The sequence below is a fragment of the Phoenix dactylifera genome, chromosome 8, assembly GCF_051530095.1.
Source record: "Phoenix dactylifera cultivar Ajwa chromosome 8, Ajwa_hap1_PhDact_Kaust_v1.1, whole genome shotgun sequence".
Taxonomy (NCBI): domain Eukaryota; kingdom Viridiplantae; phylum Streptophyta; class Magnoliopsida; order Arecales; family Arecaceae; genus Phoenix; species Phoenix dactylifera.
The window spans coordinates 31,768,382-31,782,990 of record NC_143197.1 but is presented as its reverse complement, the minus strand read 5'-3'; the positions used below and the strand labels follow the sequence as shown (position 1 = coordinate 31,782,990).

The following is a 14,609-nucleotide window of genomic DNA, read 5'->3' as shown; positions in this document are numbered from 1 at the left end:
TTAGAGAATCAAATTCATTGAGGCGACCATCATTTATAGAATAGCACTCATAAAACAAGATGAAACTTAAATGCAAATAACATAAAGTAGCCCTTCAAGAGCATAACAGGTTAAAATCCCCATCAAAAGAATGACCCATGACATATAGCAGCCATGGATAGCCATAGAAAGTGCTCTGGAAGTATAAGTTTAACCAACCATAATCCAAAACCAGGCATGCTAGCCTGGAAATTAATCGACCTCCTCAATCTTGGGGCCAGACCCACTGCCGCCAGCAGCGGGAGCATCATCATTCATTCCATCAGCCATGTCGGGACCCGCACCCTGATACATCTTGGCAATGATGGGGTTGCAGATGCCTTCCAGCTCCTTCATCTTGTCCTCGAATTCATCAGCCTCCGCCAACTGGTTTCCTTCCAGCCACTGGATAGCCTGCTCAATGGCATCCTCGATCTTCTTCTTGTCATCAGCAGCCAGCTTGGATGAAATCTTATCGTCCTTGATGGTGTTCCTCATGTTGTAGGCATAATTTTCCAAGGCATTCTTAGCCTCCACCTTCTTCTTGTGCTCCTCGTCCTCGGACTTGTACTTCTCTGCATCTTGGACCATCTTCTCAATCTCCTCCTTGCTCAACCTACCCTTGTCATTGGTGATGGTGATCTTGTTCTTTTGTCCGGTGGTCTTGTCCTCAGCAGACACATTAAGGATACCATTTGCATCGATGTCGAAGCAAACTGTAATCTGAGGAACGCCCCTTGGTGCAGGAGGAATGCCTGAGAGCTCAAACTTACCAAGGAGGTTGTTGTCCCTGGTCCTGGCCCTCTCGCCTTCATAAACTTGAATCAAGACACCAGGCTGGTTGTCGGAGTAGGTTGAGAAGACCTGCTCCTTCTTGGTGGGAATGGTTGTGTTCCTTGGAATTAGGACAGTCATGACACCTCCTGCAGTCTCCAGTCCAAGGGACAGGGGGGTGACATCCAACAGAAGAAGATCCTGCACCTTCTCATTTCCCTCGCCACTCAAAATGGCAGCCTGGACAGCAGCCCCGTAAGCCACTGCCTCGTCAGGGTTGATGTTCTTGCACAGCTCCTTCCCGTTGAAGAAATCCTGCAACAACTGCTGCACCCTGGGAATTCTGGTGGACCCACCAACGAGGACAACTTCATGGACACTACTCTTATCCATCTTGGAATCCCTCAGGCACTTCTCTACAGGCTCCATACACTTCCTGAAGAGATCCATGTTAAGCTCTTCAAACCTGGCACGGGTGATGGTGGAGTAGAAATCAATGCCCTCGTACAGGGAATCAATCTCGATTGTGGTTTGGGCAGTAGATGAAAGGGTCCTCTTTGCCCTCTCGCAAGATGTCCTCAGCCTCCTAAGCGCCCTCGGATTTCCAGTGATGTCCTTCTTGTGTTTCCTCTTAAACTCTTGGACGAAGTGGTTCACCAAGCGGTTGTCAAAGTCTTCTCCGCCAAGATGGGTGTCCCCAGCAGTGGCCTTCACCTCAAAGATACCCTCTTCAATGGTAAGGAGAGAGACATCAAAGGTGCCTCCACCAAGGTCAAAGATGAGAACATTCTTCTCGCCAACACTGCTAGCCTTCTTATCAAGACCATATGCAATAGCGGCAGCCGTGGGTTCATTGATAATTCGCATGACATTGAGGCCAGAAATGACACCAGCATCTTTGGTGGCCTGACGCTGGGAGTCGTTGAAGTAGGCAGGGACTGTGACAACTGCGTTCTTAATAGTAGAACCAAGGTAGGCTTCAGCAATCTCCTTCATCTTCATGAGGACCATGGATGAAACCTCCTCTGCAGAGAACTGCTTATCCTCACCCTTGTACTGGACACCAATCATGGGCTTATCCCCAGGGCCAGCAATAACCTTGAAGGGCCAGAGCTTGATATCACTCTGGACAGAAGCATCAGAGAACCGCCGGCCGATAAGTCGCTTGGCATCTGTAAAGCAAAGAACGGTAAGACCAGGAGCTTGTGCCCAAAAAGATACCGCATGAAGTATGTAGAAAGAACCAAAAAAGAATTATTCATACATCAAGTGCAAAAGAAAAAAAACAGCATTATGGGAGCATATCATAACAAAGGTAGAAGACTAAGAATCGGTTGACCAATTTCTAGAGTTTAAGGATCTGCTAAAGAATAAAAGATGATGCAAAACTAACCCCAGTGAAAACAATATGCGCAATGTAGAGCAAAGTTCCATAATCAAGAAATAGCACAACTGAAAGCCCCCTATCTATCAATGGCTCTGCTAATATCTTGTCAGATGGAATCCTAACAAAGGCACGCCAGTTTTTCAAACATGTGTTATGCTTCTTCAACAACATCTAAAATATCCAGCAATACTAAATCTTAGTCTTCACGCACATTCAAATGACCCCAAATCAGCTTATTGATACTTAATAAACTATGACATATCTTGTGTGTCACAAGACTTTCTTCCATTGGGTTTGTCATTATCAAGATCAAAAAACTTCACGGAAAATCCTTCCACTCAGACAAAAAAAGATCAGAAATCAAAGTGTATGTTTTGCTACATGTGATTTGAACACTTGGGACCATCCCCCCATACCTCCCCCCCCCCAAAAAAAAAAAAAGTGCAACTCGACCAACAAGTCCAATACAGAAGGTACTCCACTTAGATTTGTCTTCCTCCAGTATTGAATGAAGAAGGAGAGTACAGAAACCAAAACAGGTAGTATTTGGGTGAATCCACCACACTATGCATCAAGTAAGTAGATACACAATGATCATATATTATTGCAACCATCCACCCTAAGCCCTGTTACCCAATGCTCTGGATCTGCTCTGAGTATCATGAAAACATTCACAATATGCAGGCATGCGCACATATAAATCACATAGGCAGCTATTGTTTAAGCAAAAAAAAAATCATAACTATTTCTGGGAAAGACACAATATAGTTTAAGAAATCACAAAAAATGTAATCATATCAAAGTTTCTATAAAAGCTGGATGTGCAATGCTAGCACAGACAGTAGTACCATAGAAAACCAACTATGGTCCTCATTCCCTTAAATTTTTCTCCAACCAATCCAAAGAACCGAGCACAAAGAAACCAGTAAAAACACCTATGAAGCATAAAACGTACTCAAGGTAGACTATGAGCATTTAAAAAATGTAAATAACAGGTTCAAATTCATCAACTTGATGTCTAACATTTCTTTTCATCGCACACCCGCTTAAAAGTCATAAGCCAAGCCTAGTAAAGCTGAAAGAAACACGTTCCAACTTCTAAAATGAAGACCTTCCTGTAAGTTAAACAGCCTAGGGCATCATAAATTTCAAAAAAGATGAGGCTTATACTCCACATTATTTACTCTCCAATGAAAATTTAATATAACATAGGTGAGCGATGTGGTACAAATAAGTTTCTATGTTTTTGCTTCCTACCCAAGAACATAAACAGACACGAGCAATTATTTTTGCTTCAAAGGAAGTTCTCGGTTATTATAAAATAACTAAATTTCCATTCTGCTTCCTTTTTTTGTCTTCACAATTTAAACTCTCTCTAACAATCAAACGTGATATGTCCAAAATATGATTCATAAATTCCGAGTCACAGCTAGATGATAATAAGGATCGCAGAAAAAATAATGAAGCAGACTTCAATGACAAATCTTGCCGCCATGTTTGACGTAGATCTAAAAAATAGAAACCGCCAGAATTATTTATTAAAAACATCCAGAACAAGCAGTTGGGAACAAATAAAAAAACGCCTATTAAGCGAGCAGATAGCATTAATAGAGAAAAATATCTAAATTGTTTCCGTTATTTAAGGGGAAAAGATATTCAGGGCCACCAAAAGAATCAGATCTATCAACGCGATTCAAATCAACCCAATAAGACGCACGAGATCACAGATCTAATAGGTTTAAGATCCATACAAGAAAGACCCACAGGAATAAATAGAGATCTACTTAATGCATCAACAACAGATCTAGAAAAAGGGACATCCGAGGGCAAGAGACTCACCGAAGACGGTGTTGGTGGGGTTCATGGCGACCTGATTCTTGGCGGCATCGCCGATGAGCCGCTCGGTGTCGGTGAAAGCGACGTAGGAGGGGGTGGTGCGGTTCCCCTGGTCGTTGGCGATGATCTCCACCCGGTCGTGCTGCCACACGCCGACGCACGAGTAGGTCGTCCCGAGATCGATCCCGATCGCCGGACCTTCACCCTTGCCGGCCATTGCGTCGACGGAGATCGAAAAGAGTAAAAACGAGAAGAAGAAGAAAAAAAAGGAGAGCAACAGGGCCGAGCGAAACCACACGGCTAGGGTTTCTAAGATGGAGCAAAGAGGCCGACCACGCAAGGGGATTATATAGGAAGCTCCAGGGTTCTAGAAAGTTCCAAAGACTTTTCTGGGCCGCCCGATCTGATTGAACGGTTCAGATTTGCTTCTGTTTCGCGGGAGGAGGGAGGAGGGACGTGGACTCTGACTCTCCTCGCCTGCTTCCGAGCGAAACGGGACTCGATTAAAGCCACTAAACGAAGCGCGCTGATTCGTCGATAGAGCGGTGGCTACGTTTGACCCACGCATGATGTAGGGCTGTGAGTGGAGATTGGCGGGCAAGCGGGTTATGGATGGTTTCCGTCCACGACGAGGATTAGAAAACGTGACTGATCTAAAATCTGGAATCGTCCGGACGTCAAAACTATTTCCAATCTGCTTGGAAGTGTTTGGTTGCAGAAAAAAGTTCATGCGGGTCCCCGCAGTCCTTATCATGGACGGATGACCTTTCCCTTCTCCGTTCCGACAACAAGACTAGTTGAAACCATCCCACGTGGAGTCGATGCGTCGCTCGGATTCCCGTTGTAGCACCAATCATCTTATGCCACGTCAGCAGCAGAGGATGCAACAGTGAGAACCCAGCTGGAGCATTGTAATTTCCTTGCCTCAGGGTGAATAACTATATTCATTTCTAATTGGGCTTAAAACCAAATTTATTTATAATTTAATATTTTTTTACCATGCCCGGTTTATGATTAGGTTTGCTTCGTAGAGCATCTTGGGTACATCTCGATATCCTATATTGTTGGACTATAAAGAGCTCCACTTCATGGGGGGAAAAAATCCTAATACCAGTATAAGTCGAAATTAGGGATGGCAACTTATAGTTCAACCCGCCAACCCAATTCACAAACGACCCTAGATAAACTGATCTGGGTTTGGCCTTAACAAGCTTGGATCATAAACTAGTTGACCCAACTTATTTATTAAATCATGACATGTCTATCATGTTTTGTGTCTATAATAATTTAGTCTGGTTTTCACATTAAGGCATGATCAACACGTTTAAGACTCTTAAATCAATTCAAAACCCATTTAACTTCTTTGACCCAATTGAGCCGGATTAGGTCACCTAACTAATGAACAAGTCGAGTTCAGTTTCCAATTTCTAGCTTATGTAATAATGGGGTTGGTTACAGGTTAATAGGTTTCCCCTGATCCCTATGTCTCAACCCGACAGTAACTTGACCCATCACCACCTCCAGTTGGGTCAACCCATGGTTCACTTTATCCCGTAACCTAACATCTTCATGGTCAATGTAGACTGTAGAGTATAAGCCAATCTAGACTAACTGAAAATTGTGCCAAACTTAAGGCCATGATTCGTGAGCCCAATAGCTCTAGGAGGCCCAACCCAATACATAATATGTGCACGTACCCAAGCATGCATGCATGATAAGACCACTGGGTAGAAGAAGATGATAACTATTACCAATGATAATGGCAGGCTGAGCAAGGAAGAAATCCAGAAGATGGTTCAAGTTGCTGAGAAGTACAAAGCAATGGATGAGGAGCACAAGAAGAAGATGGAGATGAGGGAAAGGATACAGCATGAGGAGCACCATTAGGAAGTTTCTTTTTTCCTGCAGGGGCTCTATTATCAGTTTTTCCTGGGGCTTGATTTGGCCTTGTTAAGGTGGTTTATGTATTTTTAACACAAAAAAAAAAAAGAGAATTTAGTACATGTATACTTCTCTAAGAGTTTGTGATGCCGTCTTTCCATTTGCAATGCCTTCTCCACTCAGTTGTTGTATTGTTTATTCTCTTTCGTGGATCCAGTATCGTGCTAGTGTTTAGCATTTTCGATCAGCTGTATTTAATTTTCTCAAAGAAGACATTTATCCAGTATTTAGCATTCTCAGTTTTCAATCGGTGATACCAAGAAGACATTTATGTGGATGAATATGGTATTGAGATATATGCAGCTTATTTACGCTGCACGTCATTAGAATTACTTATATCAATAGGAATGTGCAGTTACGTAGCAAGTACTTCTTCATCTCCACTTGTGCAAATGATAGTTGCTACAATTGGTCCAGCATTAACTCAAACCAAGCTGAGAAACCTTAACAAGCCTAGTGGAAGGTATACTTGCATTTTAGAATGTTATTCCCTGTGATGTTGTTCCAGCTCTTTTATGATAAAAAGTAGGATTTTAAGATTTTGCAATTGCTGTTATTCATTTCATAAGCTTAATTCTTTCACATTTTTGCAGTCTTCCTATGCATGCTGTGCTATTATACAATGAATCACTCCAGATACATTTGCAGTAAGTTCCTGGCTCCCAGCTTGCCTCGGAGCAATATACTGGATCCAAGCCGCCTCCCTCCCTCTTCCTCTACATTAGGTTATCACAAGTTACTTATCAGAGCAGTAGGTATTTGAATCATAATGCATCACTTAGAAAGTATTTGTTGTCTAATGGATGAAGATGGTTTGCTACGATCTCAGGCATCAAGACTAAGTCATGTTCTGTTTGTTTATCAATTGAAGAATATGTATTTCTGCTTCTTAGACATTGTTTAAGAGAAGTCATCAATGAGACTGCATTCTGTGTAAACTTTTGCATATTCGATGACACTGTAGCTCACTCATTTGCAGTTTGCTCTTCAGAGAGTTGGATGTGGAGCACACTTCCTCCAAACAAGACATCAAATATTTCTATAATGTGCCCCAAGAATTCTCAAAAATGGTTTTTCTTTTCTTTTATTGAAATATGTTTATTTCTTTATTTATTTCTGCTCGGGTGGATGCTTAATCTAAGTAGAAATAAAAGGTCAGATATGATTGAATGGATTGTGTTATAGAGAGTGTGGATTTTGATTATACCAGAGAGAGCATAGGAACCACATCAATATGGGACAAATCAGAGGATTGGTGGATAGCATAGGCACATGCACTGTAGTCAAGTGGGAGCAATTTAGGTAGAGGACACTGATTTGTGAAGAATTGGTATTGGTGGAGGGACATCCAAAAAAAAAAAAAGTTGTTTATAAATCTCTCCTTTTTTTTCAGAAATAAGCTGTATGCATAAAACTGGTCCTGTAAAGTTGGGATGACATTGCATATGGGATATTCTTGTTGGTTTAATTATTTACTCTTCATTTTTTGTATGTATTGTTTAGAAAGAAAAAACTTATAGTAGTAAGTTGTTTCATTGTTGCAACATTTCTATGTGGCAACACTTCACCTTTTACTTCTTGTGTTATTTGCAGAAATTTCAGAACAACAGGTGTTTATTCTGCTATTGCCTGATAATATATGATTTAACAGGGGTCGAAGCGAAGCGAGTCATCTTCCCTAATTTCCACATCGATGGTCATCCTAGTCATGTTGATCTGAAATCAAGAATCAAGATCATTGGTGCAGATTGTGGCCCTTGACTCTGGCATGGACTTACAATTTTATTGTCGTTGTTTTTTATATAGAGGTATCACTTCATAGGCAACTTAAGTTTTTGATTCTAGCTTGCATAATTGCATCAAGAAAACAAAAGATTCTAGCTTATGCTCAAGTTAAACTTTGCTGGGTTCTTGGACAGCTTTATGCCCTTTCAATCCACGAAAACACTTCTTGATTTGCTTATTTTCCTGGTAAAATAAAATCCTATTGAAGATGCTTGTATCTCATAAGATGTCCTCTCCATGTCTGTTGTTGCTCGAGTCATGTTTAGTTTGATTTCAGCTTCCTCTGTTTTGTATTTAGATCTGGACAATTATCTGGGAGTCAAAAATATCTTACTATCGCTCTTGTCCAAACATGCTTAACTACAGAGTTTTGATGGAACTGCATGTTATGTCTATCAATTCAAGTCATTTCACTCTTTTATCGTCAATATTTTTTAGCTACATCTGTTCAGTCATTGAACAATGGCACCAGCAATGACGAGCTATTCTTTTCTTTCTATCATAGAGAAAAAGAGTTATAATGGGGTTCTCTGAGAATCCATTGTAAGAAAATATAAAATATATAAATAAATCTATCTTATCCTATTAGCTTAAGCTTTTGAAATAATTGGTGATTTTAACATGGTATTAGAGCAGAGGTTCTAAGTTCCATCCTAACAGGCATTCTGATGTAAACATATTATAAATGTTGATTTGAGTTCTGCTTATCTTATTGTGACATTCACATGCCATGTAAAGGTGTCAAAGGCCTTGTGGGTAGGGCTGGAAGTGGGCCGGGCCGGGTCGGGCCAAACCCCTACCCAAGCCCGGCCCTAATTTTTTTTCGGGGCTTCGGGCCGGGCCGGGGCCCGAAAAATTTTTAAGGAACAAGGCCCGAGCCCGGCCTGAGCCCGGCCCGAGCCCATTTGGGCCGGCCCAGTTGGGTCCTAACCTGGGCCGGCCCGTTTGAGTAACATAGGGAAGCCAGGACCTCAAACAACGCATGAGACTATCAACCTAGAAGATAAGACTCTTTACCAAACCCCAACAAATTGAATGGACCTATTGCCAGTGTCTTAAATTCTTGTCCACCAACCTGCAATAAATTCGGAAACCTGACACACTAGGTGGCTAAAAGTAATTGCATCTTGTGCTTAACAGCTATGAATAATCTCACTTCGCACATGAATTTGAAGCATCAGAGCACAGGGATGATGCCACCAACAGAATCTTGGTACTCTTGATACAGTTCTGTAAATTTGAAATATACAATACAACAAAGGTGTCCCCTTCATTCCAAAAGCTAAATACACTTGATTCGTATTATCAATCCAGAAACTGCAAAACTTATCAGGGAATGGGGTGAAATTAAAAAAAACATATTTCGATTACCCAAGGAGATGAATCCGCGAGAACTATATACAAGTCAAGCTTCGGAGTTTCTGGTTTTTTGCGCACTCCTCCTGCAATGTATTAGAATAAAAAAAACTTAAGATGTGAACCATCTGCCAGCAGGGACATGGAATGCTGACAGGGAAGCAACCAGCAAACGAAAGAACTTGTGCTAGAGTATTCACTCCTGGTAACATCCCAAGTAAAAAATGAAGACAATCTGCAAACATTTTTTAGAGTGGTTTTAAACGAAATGCAAACGCGTTCGGGCTGAGTATGGGCCGCGTTCGGGCTGAGTATGGGCGCGGGCTTGGGTCGGGCCCGGGCCGGGCCAATGAGATACCCGAGCCCGGCCCGAAATAGAAATGGGCTTAATTATTCAGCCCGAGCCCGGCCCGAAATGCATTGGCCCTAGCCCATAGCCCGGCCCGCGGGCGGCCCGACCCGATGGGCTTCGGGCCGGCCCGAGCCCACTTCCAGCCCTACTTGTGGGGTTGGGGTGTCGAGTTGTCAATAGCTCTATCATATTAACTTTGCTCGATTTAACTTGCATGCTTTTTATAATAGCGTATGGTTATTATTTCTGTCACTAGAACCAGCTTTTTGCCTTGAAGCATAGTAACAAAATTCTGCATTTTTTTTTAAAAAAAAATTATGAATAATTTGTTTCTAAATATTTTATCAAATTATTTGACAGATGACTCGTTGATATGTTAATGGATCATGAAAAATCCATTAAGTTAGTAAAAATCATGAATATCGGTGACTTTCTGAATTATTCGCCGATAATGAAAACCAAAGAGATTTTTTTCTTTTTTTTCTTCGCCTCTTCACTCCTATTATATTTCTTCTCCATTCCATGTTTGCATGTTTCTCAGCCTCCTGCACAGCGGCTCATGGGTTGAAGCCTTTAAGGCTTCCTGAGATAAGTGGGTAGCTGGCTTGTACACCTATACAATTATTATAAGCATAAAATAAGTAAAACTCCAAATTATTTTTTTTATATGAATTTTTTTAGTTTATATATTTTCTATTTATAGACTTTCTCCAAAAGTGCACGCTGCAATTTTTTAGATAACTTCATGAACCTTTAGTTTGCACAATTTTTTTTGGCCATCCCGTTCCCGTGACTTTGGTTATAAATATCTATTGTATCATCATGTTCTGTTTTATATAAACAATATATATTTATGTTCACAAAATTTCCATTTTTATTTTAATTATATTAGTTTTTCTATTCTTTTTTTGAATTGTTTTACCATATTTTTGCCAAATTCTGTGCTTCCAAGTCATGATGAGATGCTCTAGAACCCAAAATTTGCGATTATGTCTTTGCAACACTTTTGAACATGATCATCCAGAAAAGTTTAGGCTCTTGAAATGTGTTTGGTTCACAATCGGAATAGATCGGAATGAGAATTGAAATATTCACATTCTTTGGTGCATCTCGTTCGCGATCGGAATCGGAATTGGAATGAATAAAATTTGAATACTAAAGAAAAGTCGGAATTGAATTTTGGCGGGATGAAATATTCTTATTCCTATCTGCAATTAAAATAACCTTTTTTTCTAACCAAACAGCTGAAATAGAAGTCCATGCAAAAGTCCTAACCATCCCTCCTCCCCTCAAATATGCTCTTAGGGTTTTTTTCAGCTAATTTGTTAGTTCATGAACATATTGGCAATTTGGCACGGACAATATTAATGTTTATACCAGCCAAGGTGGTGGATTGTGGGAAAGGCAGCTGAGAAAGTCGCAAGGCTTCCTACTTAAACTCAAGGTGCAAAGAACATTGATAATTTTGAATCACCTTGATCAAGAAAAAACATTATAGCTCTTCCACGAAAAGAGGCCCACACGTGTGAGTGCAAAACACACGTACACGCGCGAGTGCAGAGTAAATTAACCAGAGCATCCGGTGGATCAGCTATCGAGATCATGGTCCCCCTTCCCCAAGCAGGGTAATCAGCAACCCACCTTGAAATGCACTTTGAGAGCGCAGGCTCGCGCATGAGGTGCAGCATAGCTTGATCTAGGCTTTGATCTCAAGAAAAGAGAAATTATTGGTTTGACCAGATCCACCGCTACGAAGCATACCGGTTTAGCTACGTAGCAGCACGCACAAAGTCGAACAAAAGCATCCAATAGACGCATGTTTGTGCATGTTGCTTCATAGTTGGAATAATCCATCAGCGCAGCAGTAGATCTGGTTCGACTAATAATTAGTACTAGAAGTGATTATTGGTTGGACTAGGTCCACTACTCGGTTGATGGACTAGTCGTCCAACATGGAGCAGCATGCACAAAGCTAGACAAAATCGAAAATCATGCAATACACTTGTTTATGTGTGTTGCTTCACGATTGGATTGGTCCGCCAGCTTAACAATAAATCTGGTCCGACCAATTACTAGTACCAAGAGTGATTATTGGTAGGACCAGATTCCACTGCTTAGCTGATGGACCAGTCCAACCATAAAGCAACACGCACAAAACTGGATAAAACCAAAAAACATGCAATACACACACATTTGTGCATGTTGCTTGGTAGTTGAACTGATCCACTATTTGAGTGGCCGATCTGGTCCAACCAATAATCACTTCTAGCATATGAGTGCAAGCCACACAAGGTACCAGCTTTACATTTTGGTTTTGATTTGCCGTGCAAAAGTGGTGAGGTCCTTGGATTCGTTTACAGATTGATAGGTGGAGATGTGGTCCTCTAACTTCTTTTCATGATTAGATTCCCTCTCCAAAGAGGAACTATGTTAGTGGAAGATCGGAGAATAACTAAAGAATAAATCGAGGGTTGGATGAACATTATCAAAAGGAGTCCTAGTGATCTGGATTTTTTTTATTTTCAAAATCAAATTTTGTTTTTGAAGTTTTTAGGCAAACAAACCGTCTCCAAGCCAGTTCTGAATTCAAGTTGAAACAAGATGCTGCTCTCTATCATATGATAAGATGTGAAGCATACTGTGAAAGTTGTTTATTTTTTCAATTTAAGACAAACTTCATGTGCTAATTGTCTCATAATAACTTAAATATGACTCCGTTAGATAGCCAATTAGGGGATGACATGGTTTGTTCTAGAGGTGGCTATCAAGTCAAATTGAACAAGATACGGATCCGTTGGATACATGGTAGGCCAACATAAACAAGGCATTGGAAACCTTGTCCAATACCTTGGCTGCAAACATGGCTGAAATAAGGAGAAAAAATAATGCAACCATTGAAGGTTAGAGAAAAGATTTGTAGAGAGGGAACAAAAGAGGTTGTAAGAGGAAGTGCCTAGGTCGATCGGCAAGCATGACGTGTTCTTGTTGGTGGACAACGGCTCTTCCCACAATTTTATAAACATAGCAATTGTGCGGAGCAGCAGAAGGTAGGACTTAAGGGTGCTGCAATAGAATCGTTCGATGTAAAAATTGCGAGCGATGAGAAATTACAATGTGCTGAAATTGTAAAAAATATAAAAATGAATGTTCAAAAGGTTTTCGGGGGGACTCCATCTCTTCTCTGCCAACAGCCCCTAAATCATCCAAAAACCTAGAACTCGGCAAGCCCAAAAAAAGCAATTCAAACCCGACCTATATATGACAAAGATCAAAATTTTAGATCCGAACTCAACTATTTTATTAAATAGGTAAACTAATCTAATCTATAATCGATTAAAACAAGTTAAACAGATTAAATAATTAAGCATTGCCATCCCTAGTTTATTCAATCGTTTCTAGGTCTATTAGGTTGCCAAGGAAGAGACCATAAAGCTAGAGCCTCCACCAAGAGGTTGACGAAAAGCAGGCAAAAAGAAAGCAATGGATATGTTGAAACACTGAAACAAGGAAATAATGGAAACTGGACTATGGCTCCTTGACTAAAAGAGAATTGGGTACCAATGCACGGTAGTCTTAGTTGGCTGCATGATTATACTAGCTGGAGGGATCAAATTCTCCCAAAACAACAGTTTAGTCTCATTTCCTGAAAGGACAGATGCTTGCCGTGTGACACAGGGGTCACAGGGGATGATTCCAAGAAGATTGGAATTTTTTTTTTGATTTTGGAGGAAAGTCACTTTCGGCGAGTCCGATTTCACGGTTCCTTCACAAGCCACCACAGCTTTGATGCTTAGCCAAAGGCCAAGTGATTGTCACCACCTTTCTAGCTTTCAAAGTTGTCACTATGTTGAGGCCTAGAAAGTTGGCCATTTTTTTTAAGACACAGCTAGGTCTATATAATAATTCCCCTAGCTTGCACCCACCGCCTCCGACCATCCATCCCCACCCTACTAGATTTTATTGGCATATCCATGCTAAAACCATACATTCAACTCATACCCACCCACAAGACTCCATAATTAAGAGCATAATATTGATCTGTTATGCAAATGTAGTAAAGTCCTTATCCTAAAGAATTCATTTCAGAGACAAGGTTAAAATTACATAAGAAATTTTTTTTAAGATACTGAAAGAATGAGACCAATGTTGTGCAACACTCGATGCCTACTATCAGAGCATGAATGAAAGAATAAGTTTTTTTCTAGCATGAATGAAAAGGAAAAGAGAAAAAGCTAATAAGTAACACGCTGCAAAGTCCGTGACGCCATCTCCACTTGAATTACCAAGAATCTGGTGCAGGATTATCGGATTAAAGAATTAAAGCCGAGGCTGTCAGAAAAAGGAATTGGTCTTCCTGACCTTCATACAGAATGGAAGCAGGAAATGAGGCTTTACACTGTAAATGTCACAGATTAGCACCAACCAAGTTGCAAGATTTACACTGTAAATGTCGCTATGGGGTCACAGCCTAAGTTGAATTGGAGTTAGAAAAGGGCATTGGAGATTCCCACAAAAAACTCTAGCTTTTTGGGTGAGAAATTAGGTTTACAACAAGCAAAGATCTCAAGCTTTCAATCCTTCCCCTCTTAACAAGTGGAACTTTCTTAAGTTGACAGCTTCAGCTTTCCAACCACCTCAAAAATCATCTGGTATGTTTGCCACGCTTTGCAAGGGAATTTCCAAGTCCCATCTCATAGTAGAGTGATTATACTTCAACCTCATCCCTTAAGTGGCCTCATCTAGAATACGGAAAACCTGCTCCTTTATCTCAAAAGCCTCGTCGCTTTGTTTGACTAAGTTTCTCTACATCCCTTCTAATGGTGGGTGAATGAACCAGGGTAGTATTTAACTAGGTTAAAAAAGAAGAAAAAGAAAGGTTTGATGGAGTTGTCTAGAAGTAATGGAAAAGAGCAGGAAAAGCGCTTTCTCCTGTGAAAAAACAACACAACTGCCTCTTCCTCTTCTTTTGACAAAGAGCAGCAACAGGTTGCAGGACCAGCACTACCACTCACATGAATAATTACAGGTTCAGACACTGGAAGACAAGAGGGGGATGGAAAGTAGACTTCTTTCCTGGTGTCTTTGCAGTAGACAATCTTTAAATATCCATTTTGGGAGCATTAAAAAAATAAAATTGGAATGATGGCAAACAGAAGTTCA

The 14,609-nt window shown here is 40.8% G+C and overlaps 1 protein-coding gene and 1 long non-coding RNA gene across 2 annotated transcripts; one reads left to right on the top strand and one right to left on the bottom strand.

The window, feature by feature from the left end:
• On the bottom strand, window positions 1–4,494 carry LOC103716513 (heat shock cognate 70 kDa protein 2). Its single transcript, XM_008804539.5, has 2 exons — window positions 4,019–4,494; window positions 1–1,964 (listed from the first exon to the last, which is right to left on the bottom strand). The coding sequence occupies exons 1-2, from the start codon at window positions 4,230–4,232 to the stop codon at window positions 232–234; spliced, it is 1,947 nt and encodes a 648-aa protein (XP_008802761.3). The 5' UTR covers window positions 4,233–4,494; the 3' UTR covers window positions 1–231.
• A 1,863-nt stretch (window positions 4,495–6,357) lies between these two features.
• Window positions 6,358–8,462, top strand: LOC103716514 (uncharacterized). The gene is made up of 3 exons (XR_605535.5): window positions 6,358–6,419; window positions 6,550–6,603; window positions 7,550–8,462. It is a non-coding gene; the product is annotated as an uncharacterized LOC103716514 (long non-coding RNA).
• Window positions 8,463–14,609: the final 6,147 nt, after the last annotated feature.